Source organism: Abramis brama (genome assembly GCF_963993115.1).
Source record: "Abramis brama genome assembly, chromosome: 21".
Taxonomy (NCBI): Eukaryota; Metazoa; Chordata; class Actinopteri; order Cypriniformes; family Leuciscidae; genus Abramis; species Abramis brama.
In genome coordinates, this window is record NC_139983.1 from 19,650,638 (window position 1) to 19,671,220 (window position 20,583).

Sequence of the window (20,583 nt, forward strand, 5' to 3'; positions counted from 1 at the left end):
AATATTCATTATTACAGAAGACAAATTCAGAGAGAGGCAAACGGGCACATTTAATGAGAAGAAAAGAAGACATTAAAGGGGAGATAGCAGGAACAGACATGAGAGGCAACAAAATGTGTGAAAGAGAGACGTTCACTGTGTTTTAATTACCTGGGACATGCAGGCTGTTCCTGAAGGACCACAAGTGCAGCTCCGCCAGGCAGAACGACATCTGATCGAACTCAAACAGGAGACTGTCTAAACAGGGAGAGAGCCAGTGAGAAAGAGGAAAGGCAGACAGAACAATAGTGGAGATATGCAACAAGAGCCCTGCACTGTGCCTTTCATATCACCACAGAGAGCTGGAGAGATAGGAAGGATTGTTTTCAGACTGTAACTAGTTTTTGGCACCTTCGGTCCAAAAAAATAAAAAAGAGGAGCGATTTGAGTTCATACACTTTTGAACACATGCAAAAACACATTAACTTAAAGGGAATGAAAAAAGATGAATCCTCTACGCAGATAAACATATGCATCTCAAGGGTGCTTACTGACACAACATGCTGGCACACACACCAGACTATGACACCACTCACACACTCTCTGTTTTCTTCAAAAACACACACACACTCGCTCCTGGTGTGTGTCTGGGTTTGAGCCAGAGCTCTGTGCCAGGTGTCAGCGCAGCGTGGAACACCTCTGCACGTCTCAACAAGGTGAACACACCTCTGTCTCCTCCACACACACACACACACTCTGTGACAACTCCCTGGACCAGTGGGCTACAACACAAAGACACAAACATGTACACTCTTTCTTTCTCACACAGATGGCATTCAAAAAGATTTGTATATTCATTCCTACACAAACATTAGATGCCAATCAGGAGCAGATGGTGGACATGTTACCCAAAAAACAATCATAAGAAACCAAGCTGCTTTTGCCTATTTATTAGGTACTGTAGTAACAGTCTCATTTTGTATACTATCCACTTCAATTGCTAGATTATAATAACATTTATTCATTTAGCACACACTTTTATCTAGAGACGCACAAAATATTGGTACCACATCAGTTATCAGCTGATATTAGAGATTTTTTTTATGTAACGTAACATTCTCATTTGCTAAATTTTTACATATATAATGCTCAGTTAAAGTTTATCTTTTAAAAACACTCAATTTAATAACACTGTCACATGTAATCTTTAGCTAATTTCATACTGTACATTCTAATTTTGTTTTTCCTAAATTCACTTAGAATTAGTGTTTTATTTTTAGCTAGACATGACAATATGGCATGAAATATCCCAGATGTTAATTAAAGCAGCTTAATACTGTATATCAAAAAGTAAACACTTCGAGCAGTAAATAGCTGTGTTTCCATCCAAAGTTGCAAATTTAACTTATGCACAAAATTGGAATATATAAAAGATTTGCAAATAAAGCACCGTTTCTATCCCATGTATTTAAAGGAACAAAATAGTCACTTCCTAGGAAATTTCCTGTAATAAAAATGGAAGTTGCAGCAATCAGGGAACCCACTGTGGCTCTTTTTTCATCCATCATAAATGACTTGAGCTTCAGAGCATGCAGATGAAATGCAATAAACGCTGTCATGTTATCTTGAGTTCGGATGTCTGGGGTTTGGGAACGCAATCATGTGAGACACTTCTGGGAGGTCATCATACCAAATAATTCTGATGACAGACCTTGGCTCAGGCATTTCAGAGTGATCAAATCAACATTTGAGATGCTGTGCAATGAAACTGATACAATCACATAGGCAAAGTCATGTGAGGTTTTTTGTTGAGTATTGAAGGATTTAATCAGTAAATGTGTTTCCATCATAGTTTATGCGCATGTCTTCTTATGAAATTTTTTTGAATTTATGCGCATCTTGGCGTTTCCATCCAGCGATTTTTTTAAACGATATCTCAAAATTTGCATAAAAATAGGTGGATGGAAACATGGCTAATGAGTGATAGTGGAGAATCATAGAAAATAATTGTGTAAAAAGACATGGAAATGAGATCAGGGAATGCCGGATAAGAATCTGTGACACCCCATATGAGCGAAACAGTGTGTCTGGAGCATGTGCACCGACTGCTTCAGCAGAAACATGGAGTTTGACTGCGACCAAACATAACTTTCAAATATTCCTGGTCCAGCCGTCTCCGTGTGACCTGTTTGGATGGCTAAAGGTTGCAGAAAAAATAAATCTAATGTCATATTGAAGGAAGAGCAGCATCTCTGCATTCTGTCTGTGTCACAGGGTTAGCGCTGAGCATGCCAAGTCTTATCTCGAGGCCTGGGCTAACAGAGGGGGAGAGGGAGAAAGAGAAAGAGAGAAGGGCAAAAAAAAATCTGCCACTTTCCTAAATAAATAAATAAAATTTACCACAAATATGAAATAACGCTAAACCAAAAAAAAAAAAGAAAAATGTTGGGAAAACGCTGTCCCCAGCACAGCCTCTTAACAAGTTTACTGACATAAGAGGATTCTTTCATCTTCTCACCAGCTTTTAGAACGAGTCAGCTCTTTCTCTCTCCCCGACAGAAACCCAATTTCTCCACAGAGGGAAGAAGCTTCAATTCACACTTTAAGATGGACAGTCAGACGGTAGGCTCATTTTTGATGACCCTGTTTCAAACAGGCCAAGATAAGCTTGAGAATGAGACAGAATTGCATCTTTACTTTTGACATCAGGGCGACGCAAGGCTGCGATTCGCTAGACAGGCCGGCGAAGCACTTCACGTGAAACAAAAAAGAGACAATTGGTCTCATTGTTCCACCTAAATTAAGACATGCGAATGACCTGAATGGCAAATTAGCAAGACTGCTTATCAAAACACAGCGCACACTGCCTTCCTGGCACTCACCGGAGACACAGCGCTCCCTGTGCGCTCGTTCACGGTGTCAGCGGCCACGTCCCAGAGTGCCGCGCTGCAGATGCCACAGTATCGTGAACACAGCAGCGCCAGCCGGCCGTGGCAAGCTGCTGAAGTGGCCACACATTTGCATGAGTTAATGGGCTTTTATTGTGCCATGCGCGAGCAAATTAAGAAGCAGTATTTACTGATCTGGGGAAGAACAAAAGAGAGGTCAGCCAGTGGGACGAACACAACCCTTTCTACGCCACACACTGAATCGCAGCTTTAGGGACTTCTCATCGTCGAGTGTTTTTGAATTGGCTTTTTTGAGAAATTGTGATTGATTGTTTAATTAGCTGTCTGAGAGTTCTTAGTGATTGTTTCACTTGTTTCAGGTGTGTGTAGCAGAGGATGTTAGTTTGTGGAGAGAGGGGTAGTTTTTGTCCAGGGCATGAGATTAAATCTGCATTCGTATTTCTGGTTCTCCTTCTCTCATTGAGACCGGCCAGCTCTCTTAAATAGAGGAAGGAGAGAAATGTGTAAATGCTTTTGAAAAACACTTGAGTTATCCTTTGAGAAATCTGACAAGTGCATCATCTGTCTGTGACAGGCCTCTTCTATGTCAATAGTGTGAATGTATGAGAGAGCCAACCCCTACATAAAAAATAAATAAAAATAATCTATTTCCCTTTCCCTGGGCAGCATTTAGCGGCTTGTTTGAAAATGTAAAAATGCAGAAAGTTTTCTGTGTGCTTGGTAGGTTTAGGGGTAGGGTTAGTGTAAGGGGATTTAATATACAGTTTGTACAGTTTAAAAATCATTATGTCTATGGAAAGTCCGCAGAAAAAATGAAAACACAATGTGTGTGTGCATGTGTATGTGTTAACCTAAACCTAAAATCCTAAAAGCTTTTAAAAAAACTAGTGTCCATAAGAGGTCTGTAAATAAAGAGATCATATTTAATATGTAGAACATGTATTAAAGAAAAAAAAGCAGTTCTGTTCATAAGTTTACATAACCCTTACAGTTCATAAGTTTACATAACCCAGACATACAGTCCACAAGACAAAATAACAGAATTTGCACAAACAAACTAGAATCTAGAAACTGTGTGTCATTACCTGGATGATGAATGACTGTTTTTGTGCTTTGTGATAGTTGTTTGAGACCCTAGTTTGTCCTGAGCAGTTAAACCAAGCACTGTTATCCAGAAAATCCTCAAGTTTCCTCACATTCTTTGGTTTTCTAGCATCTTCTGCACATTTAAACCATTTTCAAGATTGACTGTATGATTTTGAGATCCATCTTCTCACACTGAGAACAATTGAGGGACTCTAAACAACTATTAGGTTAAGGTGAAAACATTTACTGATGCTCAAGATGGCAACACAATGCATTATGAGCCGTGGGTTGTACAATTTCTAATTTGTTTAAAGATCTTTTTTTTCCATTTAGCACTGCCCTTTAGAAGCTACATGATCTATTTACGTTTCCAAGAAGACAAAATGTGTACAATTTACCCCCATCATCTAATTCAAAAAGTTTAGACCAACCAGTTCTGCAAGGGGCATGCAAACTTATGAACTGTATGTATTTATAATGCTGCTTTATTTGAAATTACTGAACCTTGACCTGAACCTGTGTCTTGTTCATAAGCACCACAGCTAAACACCTATGCTAAACTTACCAAGCAATCAATAAATTTCTCATCAAAAGGATAGGATAATTTTTTATTTAGTAAACTCCTATCAGAGAGATTCATGTCTGTGGCTGTTTCTGGACACATGGAAACTTTCAGGAACCACGCTAGGCAGCTGTCAAACTAAAGGCCCTTTCACACCGGATGCGTAACGAAAAAGCGAAACGAAAAAGCGAATAGTTCGTGTGCAAATAGTTCGCGTCAAAACCATTCACATCAGCCGCAATGCAAATTTGCGACGTCTGTGACGTTCAGAGAGCTTCAACATTCCAAAACTTTCGCGCCAACAGCTGAGAAAACATGGACACTTCATCATCATCATCCAGTGAAGACGAGCTTTTCGTTTTCTTTAAAAGACAGAAAAGAAGGTTTTGGGTGCAACCAAGCTCCAGGGGAGTATGCTTATGTGCACAGTTTTTTTGCGTCTTCAACTAAACACAGTACGTTTGTAATGTCAATACACATTACATATAACACACGAAGTAAGTAAGTTAAAATTATTCAACTAGAAACTGTAGATATCACACAAAGAATGTATAGTATACATAGTTCCCACATGACGTCACAACATACAGGCATTTGCCGACCCGGCGCCATTTCTGAGGGCAGAACACAACATTCTTACAATGCAGAATATGAGAAGAAGAAGATGAAACGGAAATTTTGTGATTAAAAAGTGAAAATGGTCATCTCCTGCTGGGTCAATGGATGTTCCAATCGTGCCGGAGGTTCAGTTAAATTTAGTTTTTTAGCATTTGCCGACCCGGCGCCATTTCTGTGGGCAGAACAATAGTAGAAGAAGCTGAAGCGAGTTAATTTCGTGATAAAAAGTGAAAATGGTGATCTCCTGCTGGGTCAATGGATGTTTAAATCGTGTCGGAGGTTCAGTTAAATTTGGATTTTACAGTATACCCGTCATTAGACTTCATGAATGTGAGAAGACTAACGTTAAGCTTTTGTCAGAACAACGACGGAGGTTATGGCTGGCGAGGATAAACAGGAAAGAAACTCCCTCAAAACACGCAAGAATTTGTTGTTTTTTATTGCGAGTGTACACAAATATAAGTTAACACTTTGCAGTTTGAATTATGTCCTGTATGAACAAAATGACGAGATATTAAAAACATACAAAAACAACATTGTTTCCACTGTTCGATCGCGCCCGCGACTCTCTCACTCTCACACACACACACTCACACACACACACATTCCAGCACGGCAATCTCAGATTATGTCCCTAAAGAACCCGCGTATAAAGTAGTTCCGCATTACATTAATTATAATTTGCACGCGAGTTTTATTTATTTTCATACCGTGTATATTACCGTGTATATTCATATTCATGCACATATTTCCAGGCTCGGAATTGCTCACATGTATTAAAACTCCTAGCCAATACCAGATAATGATCCACATGATAATACTGTATCTGCTGCATAATCAGTGCTCAGTGCTTCCTTTGTTAGCGCATACGGATCCACACCATTTATGACTGAAATTTTCGCATTGTACCTCTCTCTGTCTTGTGTTAATAGAGTCTCTTTATAATCTCTGTCACTTTGTCTCTTCATGATTTTCGTAACATTATAAATGGAAAGAAATATTCGAAATTTGCTTGTAAAACTCATAGACAGTATGGTAAAACATTGTAAACACAGCAGCTTTTGCCCTCAAAGATGGCGTCTCCGGGGAGGTCACGTGACATTAATTGGCCTGTGGGAACTATGTATACTAAAAGCAGCCCTAAATAGTCTCACTACTATTTGTTACAGTACATGTTCAAAGTAAACACGGTCACTAACTCTATCTTTGACAATAATAGTGTTAGCTTTCTATCCCAAATGTAGTTTAGCCTGCTAGCCTACACAGCACAGGACTATACAACAACTAAAACTATCACACAACATACTCACAGTCGTGGTAACCGAGTTGGTTGGCAATGCTACGCCACACATTGTCTTTCAAATCGTTGTCCTTGTAGTATGTGATTGGCTGAAGCCTTTTCTGTCGCCGCAAAAGTAAAAAAAAATCGACATCGAAGCGAAAAAAATAAAAGTCGTTTTTTCGCCGCAGCACATTCGCATTCGGTGTGGAAGCACTCATTACACAAACAGCTGATCAAAAAATAAAACCATTGCGCGAATTATTCGTGCGTCAAAATCGCGTCCAGTGTGAAAGGGCCTTAACTCTTATCCTAATCCTGGGGCCAACATGTTCTCTACCTCTTCTAGCCGTATATCAGCCCCTCAGGTAGACGTCTACTACTGCCTGTCTAAACACTGAGGTGAGCTGAGGAACCAAGTCAGTCTACCTGAGATCTGTTCAAGGGAAGCAGATAGAGAGCAGTTGAGACTTTGACCTCAGTCAATCAGCCAAACCTACCAAGCGTGCATCACCATAAAATTAGGTATTATGTATAAGTGGTAATTTCTCAAAAAATCTGATATATAACTACTTTTTGTTGTTATGCATTATGTTTGATGTATACACTACAGTTCAAATGTTTGGGGGCAGTAAAATTGTTTTAGAAATTAAAGTTAAAGAAATTAACACTTTTATTCAGCAAGGATGTACACTATATTACCAAACGTATTGGGACAACCCTTCAAATCATTGAATTCAGGTGTTCCAAGGCCGAGCAGCTGCACCCAAGCCTTACATCACCAAGTGCAATGCAAAGTGTCAGATGCATCGGTGTAAAGCACGCCGCCACTGGACTCTAGAGCAGTGGAGACATGTTCTCTGGACTGACGGCGTTCTGAAGTTGAACCCGGAAGCGCTTCACTGTTTACAATATGAACAGCATCAGAGACTGACACAGAAGAGAAGAAATTGTTGAATAAAGTCTTTCTTTTTGCTTGTTTTTTTGTTCTTTTTGCTTGTTTTTTCACAAAAACTATTCTCGTCACTTCATAACATTAAGCTTGAACCACTGTAGTCACATGGACTATTTTAACGATGTCTTTACTACCTTTCTGGGCTTTGAAATTTGCAATGACGATGCTGCCTATTGGTTCAGAAACCTCTCGATTTCATCAAAAATATCTTAATTTGTGTTCCGAAGATGAACGAAGGTCTTATGGGTTTGGAATGACATCAGGGTGAGTAATTAATGACAAATTTTTCATTTTTGGGTGAACTAACCCTTTAAGGAGGCCTATGAAAAGCATGTTGCACTTGTAAGCTTGCCGTAAGTCTCTAAATTACAAATTAGATTTGTCAAAGCAGGTGAACTTTAAAGTCAAACAGTACTGAGAATGTTTTACAACAAGGACAGGGAGCATCTGGCCCTCCGGTCCTGCTCCGATTTAAAAGGCAACATAATTAAATCCCTGGGAAAACGAATCTTTATCAAAGTCTTATCGGTGCTCTTTCCCTCTTTTTCTCTCTCTAACACAGACATATTCACATTAATATTCAACCTGAGCAAAGGACGAGTCCGTCAGGCAATCTTTCTGTTTGCCCAATGGTTGACCCCAAAGAGACGTTCCTCTTTTCACTTATTTAATCAGGCCGAGATTAAATTTATCATTCCTCATTTATGGCACTCTCATTTTAACTGTACCTTTAGTTCTGCCCTTCATAGTCAATTATCATCCACACCTCCATCCTTCAATTTATTTAATGCAATCAAGCAACTCTACATTTTTATATTCTATTTCATCTGACTTTTTTCAAAGCAACAGGACCTTAGCGACGTGCGAGAATACAGGGCAAATTGAATAATAAAAAATGTCAGATGAAATTAAAAAGGTCAGACCGGTGAATTCACGTGCAGCAGGGCGAGCGCAGATAACCAGTGCAGTTTAGCTGACTGCAGCGGAAAAGACGGAAAGAAAATCATCAGCAAGTGATTGACCCCTGGTGACCCCATGCCCCTATCAGGGTCATAACGGAGAGTGGAGAGAGATGCACCTGCTGATTTCAGGAGATGAGTGAGGGAAAAGCAGACATGTCCTCTCTTGACTTTCCCTCTCTCTCTTCTAAACTCTCTTCAGTCAAAGACACAAGTAAAAGTGTCCCATCTAACCTGGACTGACAGCTGAAATTATAGACAATGGAAACCGCCAGAGGTGAAGATCTGCAGCCCCCGCCCAAACACCCCTCAAAAAGGCATTTTAATTTCATCTTAACCCTTCACCTCTCACTCTTCCCCTTTCAAAAAAAAAATCACAACACCCTTTTTCTGACACTTGCTGTGATTTTGGCACACGTTATTAGGTTTCACACATTACACACATTGACAGCAGGTTAGTGTCGAATTTTCGCACTGACAACTTTTCTGTCTCTCGACAGAATTCTGAATCCTGTGTCTTTCTATTTTAATTTAAATGCAAAAAGAGCTTTCTGTGTAAAAAGCCCCTTACAATGTACAAAACAGTCGGTCTGCAACAAGACAAATACTGTAACAATGGTCAATCAATCTATCAATCAATTGTGACCCTGGATCACAAAACCAGTCTTGGGTTGCACGGGTATATTTGTGGCAATAGCCAACAAAACATTGTATGGGTCAAAATTATAGATTTTTCTTTTATGCCAAAATCATTAGGATATTAAGTAAAGATCATATTCCATGAAGATATTTTGTAAATTTCCCACCTTAAATATATAAAACATTTATTTTTGTGAATGGATGCAGCACTATCACCAATAGAAATGGACAACTTTTTAAAGGCGATTTTCTCAATATTTAGATTTTTCTGTACCCTCAGATTCCAGATTTTCAAATAGTTGTATCTCGGCCAAATATTGTCCTATCCTAACAAACCATACACCAATGGAACGATTATGTATTCAGCTTTCAGATGATGTATAAATCTCAATTTTAAAAAAATTACCCATAAGGGTCACAATTTCTCTTTTACAGTGCTGCAGGGATGACGTCAAAACCCGGAAGACTAATTCACCACTGGTTCACTCTAGATTTTTCAATGGAGTTTTATGGGGTTTTCAATTTATGAGTAAAATAAGGTCTGTATGGTGAACATATTTTGACGATACTTGATATGTTTGGTTCTACAACATTAACTGCACAAACTCACAACCCAAACATTCTTTGTGTTGTTGACATGGTATGTGTAATTTACATTGTAGAACAAAACTTTCCATACATATACTATACTATACTATACTATACTATATGTGATAGTGTCTTCCGAAAGTATTCGTAGGCCTTCATTTTTTTCACGTTTTGTTGTTGCAGCATTGTTAAACTACTTTAAATTACTTTTTTTCACATCAATCTGGGACAGGAGCATTGTAATTTCACTTGTAGATGTTACTACACTTCGAGTGAAGTAAACGTGCAAATTCAATTGAATGGGTATGATTTTAAAAGGCACAAACCTCTCAATAAAAGGTCTAACAGCTGAAAATGCATATCAGAGCAAAACCCAAGCCATGAGGTCAAATGAAACTGCCTGTAGAGCTCAGACACAGGATTGTGTGAGGACACAGATCTGGGGAAGACAAAAATAAATTTCTGCTGCATTGAAGGTTCACAGAAGAATGTAACCTCCATAATCCTTAATGGAAAAAGTTTGGAACAACCAGAACTCTTCCTAGAGCTGGCTTCCTGGCCAAACTGAGCAATCGGTGGAGAAGGGCTTTGACTAGAGAGGTGACCAAGAAGTTGATGGTCACCCTGGTTGAACTCCATGATCATATAATGGAGATGGGAGAAATTTACTGAAGGACAAACATCACTGCAACACTCCAATTATCTGGACTTTATGGCAGAGTGGCCAGACTCAAGCTTCCCCTCAGAGAAGACAAATGAAAACCCACTTGGAATTTGTCAACAACAAAAAGGACTCTCTCAGACTGTGAGAAACAAGATTCTCTGGTCTGATGAACCTCCGTTCCAAGCATCATGTATGGAGGAAACCATGCACTGCTCATCATCAGTAAGGTGGGGTGGTGGCAGCATCTTGCTGTGGGGGTGTTTTTCAGCGGCAGGGACTGGGGGACTCATCAGGGTAGAATGAAAGCTCATTGCAGCAAAATGTAGAGATAGATAGCCTTAATGAAAATCTGGTCCAGAGCATTCATAACCTCAGACTATTGGAGGTTCACCTTCCAACATGACAATGACCCTACAATGCAAGAGTGGCTTATGGACAACTCTGTGAATGTCCTTGAGTGGCCTAGCCAGAGCCTGAACTTGAACCCAATTGTACATCTCTGGAGAAACCTGAAAAATGGCTGTCCACAGACAATCCCCATCCAACCCGACATAATCTGAGGAGAAGAATAGCAGAAAATCACCAAATCCAGATGTACAAATCTTGTCGCATCATACTTGATATACTCGAGAAGACTTGAGGCTGTAAAGGTGCTTCAACTAAGTACTGAGTAAAGAGTACAAATACTTATAATATACCTATTTAAGTTTTTCCTTTTTAATAAATTTGTGAAGTTGTGACAAATCTGTTTTCTAGATTTGTCATTAGTGTATGGAGTGTAGATTGATGTGGAAAAAAAAAGATTAATTTAAAGAAGTTTAACATAAGGCAGCATCATCAAAGCATCATATATATATATATGTGTGTGTGTGTGTGTGTGTGTGTGTGTGTGTGTGTGTGTATAAATAATGCTTCCACTTTCAGCATCATCATCTCTGTTCTTCCTCTCTCTCTTTCTTCTGTATCTCAACCTGAAGCTACTGAAGTGAAAATATAATACAGTACTACAAAAAGAAAACAGAAAAAGCAGCAGCTCTTATCAGAGTCCTCTAGGGCACAGCCAGGCCATGGCCATCAGTATTAACATTAAAAAGACACAAAACAAAAGAAAACACTTTAGGAGAGAGAAACGGAAAGGGGAACAGGGAAGTCAAACATACAAGTAGATGTGCTGACAAAATGGTGTCACAGATTACAGAAGGGCATGGTGGGATACTGGAGGATGCCCAGGAGTGCTGTGGGGAGGGTGATAAGACAGAGGAGAAAGAAGATGATGTGTAGAGAGAGAGAGAGAGAGAGAGAGAGAGAGAGAGAGAGAGAGAGAGAGAGAGAGAGAGAGAGAGAGAGAGAGAGAGAGAGAGAAAGAGTGATAAGTAGCCCAAGGGGGGACCAAGGACTGTTGGACAAATATTTTTGTCCAAACTGGTAAGGACTTATAGACCACCTTAGACCAGCTTAACCACCTAAAGCTGGTGTGAGTCATTCCTGTCAATTTTTATGTCTCCATCATTCCTGCTGTCACGTTTACAGTAGTTTTGAGTTTAGTTTCATGTTCATGTTTTATTTCTTTGGGGTTTTTTTGTTGATGTTTTGGTTCCTGGTTTTGTCATGTGTTCCCCTTGCCCTCATGTGATCATCTTGTCTAATGTGTCATGTTCTGATTGGTTCCCTTGTTTCATGTGTCGTGTTCTGATTGGTTCTTGTTTCGTTCGTTTTGTTTGTTTGTTGGTTGTGATAGTTGCCTTGTCTAGTTTCTTGTATTGAAATACGTATGCCGTTCCATGTTTCCATGCGTCAAGTTTTTGTTCATGGTTTGTTTCATGTTTTTGGACACTGTAAATAAACTGCACTTGGGTTCTCTTCACCATCGTCTTTGTCTGCTTCCACGTCAGCAAAGTTACACCTGTCATGGCAAGGCTGAATTTTCAGCATCATTACTCCAGTCTTCAGTGTCACATGATCCTTCAGAATATAATCTAATATGCTGATTTGGTGATCAAGAAACCATTTTTTATTATTATCAATGTTGAAAACAGCTGTACTTAATATTTTTGTGGAAATCATGACACTTTTTTCAGGATTCTCAGAGTAATAAAAAGGTCAAAAGAATAGCATTTATTTGAAATAGAAATATTTTGTAACATTATAAATGTCTTTACTGTCAGTTTGATAAAAAAGTAAAATATTAATTTCTTTTAAAAAGAAATCTGACCCCAAACTTCTAAACAGTACTTTTTCAATCATTTTACCTCTAGTGTGATCAGATTTTGGCATTTTCTAGGCTGCACAAACATCGGAAAAAAACACAAAAAACTATAAATTAATTATAAATCAAATAATTTTTCTTTTCTGTAATCAGAGAAAAATCAGAACAGAACATATTTCTTTAATATTGTTTTAATTAAAATTTTACTTTCCATCTGGCTTTGTTTTTTGTAAAGATTCCTTAAACAAAAGTCATAGAGACAGAGCGACACGCGTCATAATCTGAAAACCACGCCCACCGGGGGGGAAACAATCCAACCGTCTCCATTGACTTTGCATTATGAGAGGCTGCCTCCTTGTCATTTCTGACTAATGATAAACAAAGCACTGTCTAAAAGCTGCTATGTGACAAGGTGTACAGCAAACAAGCTAAAAACCCCAGAAATAGCTGTCGACCCCAAAAAACGAGCATTTAAGGACACAAAAGTGGAGACAGGCTTGAACGAATGGGTAAATTGTGGGATCCTGACATTCAGTGTGCTGTGCACTAAAAATACACTACGCGTGCAGTAAACATTTTGTCACTGGTAAGTCAAATATCCAAATGTCAGTTCTATATATTATATTTCTGCAAGCTAAGCTATCCCTGTCGCCGATTACGTTCCCCTCCAGTGGGCGTAGTTCTCAGAGTAATATGACACGATGCGCTGTGTCTCAAGGGCCTGTATCCACTTTTGTTTTTGTTTTTTTGGTTTTTGGGGTCGACAGCTTATAAAAACTTATTTCTGTTTTTCTTTTAGCTTGCTTGCTGTACACCGTGTCACATAGCAGCTTTTAGACATTGTTTTGTTTTTTGTTACAAATCAGAAATGACAAGGAGCCAGCTTCACGCTTCAAAGTCAATGGAGGCGGTTGGATTGTTCTGACAAATTTTCTTGCCATTATGTAAATAATCAAGCCATAATTACTTGATCTTAACCAGAGCATTTTTCTGAAAGTCTGTTTTAATCTTTTATAGAAATACTTGCTTAAATGTATATTTACAGCCAGAAAACCATATGCAAGCAAAGAAATTATCTAAATTAGTCTATATATTCCCATCTGTCTGCTGTTAGCAGTTGAAATACCAAAGCTTCATACAGTTTATACCGTATCATATCAGTTCACTCATCTATTTCTTTCCTCCACTTTCCCAGGTCCTCATAAAGGGAGAGACAAGTGGCTACACCACGCAACATGAAGGTGCCACTGAAGAGACACAAGGACAGAGTGGCGCCATGGTGCGCACACACACACACACAAACTGCCTGAGTGTCTTTGAGAGAGGCCTCTATTCACATTCAGCAGGCAAATAATAGCGACTGACAGGCAAGCAGCTCAAAATGAGGTACAGCTAATACTATTCATGTGAGAAGACATCTACAGTATGTCTGTGTGTGCGAGCGTGTGTGTAAGAGGTGTCAATCAGGGCTGTAAATGAAGTTGGGCAGCGTGAGTGACGTGGCCGGGGGGCAGGTCTGTCTGTCTGTCAAATGAGAAGAGAAAGGAATGAACAAAGTGTGAAAAAGGAGGAGATCCCATCAGGGATGATCTGAAAAGGAAGAATCTACTCCAATTGTTGTTAAAGAGCAGGCAAGCGAGGTCACTGAGAGTTCAAGAGTTGAAAAGTTCAGACAGAAGGAAAAAAGAGAGAGTTTGAGACAGAGAAGATCGGCTCAAACATGTACAGGAGTTGCCAGCACTCTCAAACAAGAGTTAGCAGCATTAACTGAGTTTTTTAGCAGTGGTGCCATAGAAGAACCCTTTTTGGTTCCCAAAAGAACCTTTCTTAGTGTGAAGAACATTTTAATAATCTAAAGAAACTTTTGAACAATGGAAAGAATCCATGGAAGGTTCTTCATGATGATGAAATGACTGGTTATGTCCAGCATATGGCACTCGCATTGAACAAAGGTTTCTCTCCTCAACCACCACAAGTGTGCAGCATCCACTTGGATGATGCAACGGCAGCCACAGTACAACGGCACCAGTGCGCTCACCACACACCAGCTGGAGAGGAGAGAGAGTGCTGATGGAGATTTTTAGGAGGCCATGATTGATAATAGTCAATGGAGGGAATTTGGCCAGGACACCGGGGTTACACCCCTACTCTTTACAAGAAGTGCCATGGGATTTTTAATGACCACAGAGAGTCAGGACCTGGGTTTAACGTCTCGTTCGAAGGACGAGACGTCTACAAAGAATGCCTGTTATGTCCACATGTTTTTGATTATCGCTGTTGTAATGTATTGGGAAGCCAGAACATGTATCCAACGACAGAAACATACATTAGCGAAACTCTGTCTGTCTGTTTTACGTACTGTTATATTCTACAAACCATATTACAAATGCATCGTCAGATTTAAGATGAACAGCGGTACAAGTGCGTGCCGAACCATGGTTGGAGCACGGAACGGTTATGCCTCTAAAATATATATGTTGATCAACATTTTAATTTTTTTTTTTTTAATACTATTTCAAATAATGCATAATAATAATTGAAATAATAATTTCTTTTGCACTTTATCTTCATCAAAGGATCCAGAAAAACATGGTTTCACAGTTTCCACAAAAGCATTAAGTAGCACAACTGTTTTCAACATTGGTAATCATAAGAAATGGTTCTTATTTAGCTTATTTAGCTCAAATTTAGCTTTGCCATCACAGGAATTTATTTTAAAAAAATATTTAAAATAGAAAACCATCATTTTGAATTGTAATAAGACTACTGTTTTACTGTAAATCTTAAGAGACTTTCAAAAAATATTTTTAAAAATCTTATTGACCCCAAATATTTATACAGTAGTGTATATGCGTGTACAACTGTGCGTGCATTAAGGATTCAGCTGTGCATTATGGAGGGGAGGGGGGGGGGGGGGGGGGGGGAGTCATTTTGAGTGAGTCATTTACTTATTGATTCAACTGATTCATTAAAAAACATTCCTTTTTAGGCATGAAACATTTACTCACTGCATACCAATTTGCATACTCATAAATACAGTCCTTGAACAGTATTTAGTGAGTCATAGAATGTGGTTAATTTAGAACTATTTTTATTGGTGAAGCAAAAAATATAGCAAGTTACTCAATAATAGTTTCTGTTTAATTAACTGCTAGCCTATATAAAAGCAATATTACCCTTTTCCATTCAGCATGAAAGACGTTCCGGACAGTTGAAGGAACTGTCACGGTTGTGATCGGCCCAGTGCTACATGGTCACGAAAGTGTATCATTTGCAAACCCGCGCGCTGAGAAGTTTTGTGTGCTCACACACCCGAAGCGCGTCTGGTGCAAATATTAAAATGAATTCTCTTTCAAGTCTCCCTGCGCCTAAACTGACAAATTCACACAGATTTGTCTCAAAATGCCCGCCTTTGCGAGTATCCAAGTAAACAGTTATGGCTTTTTATCGGTTGTGGCTTCAGTGAACTGTAGAGAAAGAACGCATGTGCATCATTATATTGGGTCCGTGCATTAGTCGTAAAGCGACAGCAGCCTAATATTCCTGCTGCTAATCAAACTACAAAATACAACAAAATCACTCTCTGCTCTTTACTGAATAACGTTTCTGTAACTTAAATAAGGATTAACCTTTATTTAATTTGTACAGTGAAGATTATAAGCAGTGTTATTTTACAGATTCGATTTCTTTATTCAGTTTCTGTACTTGCCTGAAAAACATTAAAAGCACTGATTATTTAATTTGTATCTTTGTTCTTTTGTATTTATTCATTTGTGCTATTGCTTGCAGTTTAATTATTTGTTTTTATTTATTAATGACTGTTTACTTGTCTTTAATAGTCTTTGAAATTTAGTCTGTAGTTTTAGCTGTGGTATCGAAATTGGAATCGAGAATTGTTCAATTTCACTGGTATCTCAAATTGTAGGTGCCATAACCTTATTTATTACAATGCAAGGATAAATGGCTCAATTGTGGCTTTTTGTGGTGGGGCCAGTCAAAATGTAATCATTGAATTAACAATCGGGACATCAGAATCGATAGCTAGCCCAATGTCCATCACATTCATTTTTCTCAAAATCTGGGCAAAGCTGAGCCAAACCCATGTCAAATTGACTCAACATGTAGTTATATTATTATTATTATTATGTGTGTGTGTGTGTATTTATATGTGTGAATGTGTGGGTTTACAACAATTTAATACCCACAAACTTATATGACTGGGAGTTTTAAATTGAATGTCTAGGTTGGCTGTCTTGCTAAGCACTTAGATAAAGACAGCTTTGAATGAGCTTTGGTTTGAATTCTTCTATCCCGACAGGTCGGGCGTAATGCGATTCTTGTTAGCATAGCTGTAAACATGGGTGGTAATAGCCTGAGTCTAAAACACTCACAAGGAGGTCTAAGTACATCTGTAAACGTCATTAGAGCAAAATGATCAGGAGAAAGAGGGCCAAGAAAAGAACAGAAGACAGAAAAAAGGAGCGATGCCTTTTAAGCAGGTGTTTACCCAGAGACCTGGAGCAGAAAGCCAAACAGTGGGGGCGCGAGGTTGGGTCACACTTCTCAGAGCCAAGGAATTTCTTGTCATTTAAGAAATGGCGGGGATCTTTTTTTGTCTGCATACTCTGTTTGTTTTTTTTCCCTGTGACTTTCAAACACTAGGCTAGAGTTTGTCTGTGAAATAAATTGTGGTGACCAAAGGTGAGTAAACATCAGCATCAACAAAAGCCAAAACCGCAAGGAGCCGCTAAACGACGGAGAAGCAGCTCTAGGAGTCCGTCTATCAGTGTCCAGTGCGGTTGTTGGTGAGACAGGTGCTGGTGAGACAGGTGTCAGTGTGTCCGTGTCTTTGTTTTTGTTGTTGGATTTACTTTCTTTAATGTCCCTGCCAGCGTTCATCCCCTGACGTTTTGCGGTTTGGCCCTTTGACAAGGATGCGTGGAAGGAGAAGACCTCGGAACGTCGCGAGCAGCTGAAAGGTCAGGAGAATGTTCCGGACTTCACAGCAGCTCATTACGGAGAGTCTGCAGGATGCGGTCACAAAAAAATGACAACCTGTCAATCCAGAAAGGCAAAAGTTGACATGGTGGCAGCTACACAGCACATGCCTGCCCTTCCTCTCACTCTCTTTCCCTCACTCTCTTTTTCTTCAGGGTGACATCAAGAGTGATCGACCTCATTTAGACCTTTCAGAGTTATTTCTACATCAGACCACACAGAGGACAAAAAAATCACATCCCCAGAGATCTTTTTATGAAACACTGTCAAAAATTTATTTTTCAAAATTGTAAATAAAACCATAAAGTATGTTTAACAAAAAAATATATATTTCAAAATTAAACGTTTAATTCAATGTTACAGTACATGCTAATTTCTTTATAGTTATTTGTGAAATTTCTGAGTGAAAACTGTTATATTTTTCATTTTATAAAATATAAAATATAAATATTATATATATAATTTATGCACCTCTCATGGGAAAAATCATGGGACTATTTATATCCACATCCAACAATTTAGCCAAAAAAGATAATATAATTTTAAACTTATTAAATATAATTTCTGGCATCAAAAAGAATTGCCATCCATCAAACAAAAAGATAGCCCCATCCCCAATTCCTGCCATTGGTGAAGCCAATGTTGCCGAGTCAGGCTGGTTGAGATCCGTGTAAAAAAAAAACCTGATTACTAGCAATGCACAATTTTCACAGACTACACTGACATTTGAAGTATAACTTGTAATGAAATGTTATCTTTTTCTCCAGGTGTTTTGCCCGTCTGGATAAGAGTCTTGCCCTCTCTCTGACCCCTAAAGCCTTCACCACGGACAGAGACGAGACACAAAGTTATTTTCAATTTAAAATAAAGGTCGGATTTTCCCGTGTGACCCTTGACCTTTGAGTTTCAGCATCATCATGTGAGTCTGTGAGCGGGTGAGAAGGAACAGAGAGAGCAGGCGGAAAAGGAGTGCTGGGTTGGACTGGGAATTCTCTGACACCTGGTGGAGCTCCATCTGACAAAAAACCAGACTGATCAACCATGCATACACAAAACACACCCACCCATGTGCCCCTCTACAAACACAATGGCTTCGACTCTAATGGGATGCCCATTTGATGTTAAACCCAGCACACACACTCCCTGCTATTCTATCCATGGCTGCTACATGTTGTATTTGACTGATGATAGTCAACACATACACGTTTCCCCTCTTCCTCTTTATATGGGAAAATCCTCAAATGCAGGCAGCTGGCCCCAGGTCAGTGGACACAATGGCAGGGAAGTGCATTGCTGTGTCAAGCCCTGTCTTGTCAGATCCTATATCAGCTTTCCCAAGCAGGGGCCCGCGGGGCCGGGACTAAAGCTCAGAGAGTATTCTGCAGCAGTTAAAGAATTAAAATGGTTGTCAGAGATCTCATATTTCAGGCATCACCCTCTCCCGATGAACTAAATGAGATGGTCCTCGCCAATCAGTTGTGTGACTAAAAGCCAGTGCGAGTGACGTGGACTGAGCCTTACTTGAGAATGTGTCATGCCTCTGCCACGAGTTACATCACTTTGACGGCCTAAAATGCTCCTATGAGACAAGTGTGCCCAAAGAACAACACAATTATCAATGTTTTTGAGTTTCATATTGGTGCCACGAAACAACTGTTGAGAGCAACAAAAAAAAGTCTTAATTTATTAGTCTTGTTTCTAAATAAAAATATGTAAATATCCTTAAAACAAGGATTTTTTTGGGGGGGGCATTTTATACACTTATCATATTTGTGAAAATGTTGTCATGGCAAGTAAAAATATTTAAGGAAAAAACCTGTAAGCATTATGTTTATGCTTTAAGGTCTGGTTTAAAAGTTTCCACAAAGGAAAACAGACAATTGTGTTTTAGCTTGCCTTAAACCTATCAACTCCCATAAAGCCAGACACTGTCTATACAAACACATTGATACCTACTGTATATAAACAGAAAAAAAAAATTCAACACTGTAAAATCAGTACTATACTGTAATAACTATATTTTTAGTATATTTTATAGCTTTTTTGTCAGACAAATGGCACTGGACTCACCCCAAACCACACACACAAACACCTGCATAAAGTACATGCGAGCAAGCTTTTTTTGGAGGACCCGACTACACCGTCATCCAGACAGGAGGCTATGGTTGGCATGACAATGCTATCCCAACTAACATCTGTACGGTAACTTAGGGCACAACGACTACAGGCCTAATCCCTACACTGACTGAGAGAGGCACAAACAAAAAAACAAACCTCAAACTCAGGACCCGGTCCAGGATGCTCACTGTCTCTCCGTTTCTCCATTTCTCACCATTGTGCAAGAGAGTGTGAAGGCCAGGACTGCCTGTCCAGTTTAAGGGATTTGAATTAATGCAACATGTTTTGATTGCTGGACAGCTACAGTCGAACACAAAGGGCGACTTGAACAGCACCAGCCTCTGATCCCCAAGGCAATGATTCACTCCTTTAGATGAGTGCAGTGGATGTGTAAGACTCTAAGAAGAGCACTGTTGAAGCAAGCAACAAAATAACAAAAAAGACCAGAGACCAAACACAATGCAACGTTGAAGTGGGTTATGGTTATGTGTGGCCCGTCAGCACACTCCACTGTCACGCAGAGAGAACTACAATCTAGGAGATTCACCACCATCTACGGCAAAACTGATCTAAAGCCTGCTGTTTAACATGAACCAATACACACACACAAAATAACAATTAATAATATAAGAAAATATCATATATAACATTTTTATTATACTTTCTCATTTTATGTTATTGTTGTGTAAAAAATAATATGTACCCTTTTGCTAAGGAAAAGGCACATCATACAGTCAGTCAAATTAAGTTGACACCAATATCCCAGCGGATTTCATGGCATGTTTACCAGACACAGAAGACAGGGTGATTGACAGGTGGAGGGCGGAAACTGCTTTATAAGCAGGTGAAGTGTGTGCTTTCACTTTGATCAGATTGTGTGTGTGTGTGTGTGTGTGTGTGTGTGTGTGTCTGCCAGGAATGGGAAAATTTGAGGCTGACAGAGTGTGTAGTTGACAGGCATGGGGAAGTCTCGGGTTGAAAAAGCATTCTTGAGAAAATACTCCTGAGGGCTTTGTTGTTTGA

At 39.2% G+C, this 20,583-nt stretch overlaps 1 protein-coding gene across 3 annotated transcripts in view; it reads right to left on the minus strand.

The window, feature by feature from the left end:
- Positions 1-20,583, minus strand: part of wdpcp (WD repeat containing planar cell polarity effector) — a 100,850-nt gene that overhangs the window by 43,081 nt on the left and 37,186 nt on the right. For 2 of the 3 annotated variants that reach the window (XM_084097697.1, XM_084097699.1), the window contains exon 2: positions 151-233. In XM_084097697.1, the coding sequence (XP_083953823.1) occupies positions 151-233 (83 nt within the window). Of the gene's footprint in view, positions 1-150; positions 238-20,583 lie in introns of all 3 variants that reach the window. The other variant, XM_084097698.1, reaches the window with a different exon arrangement.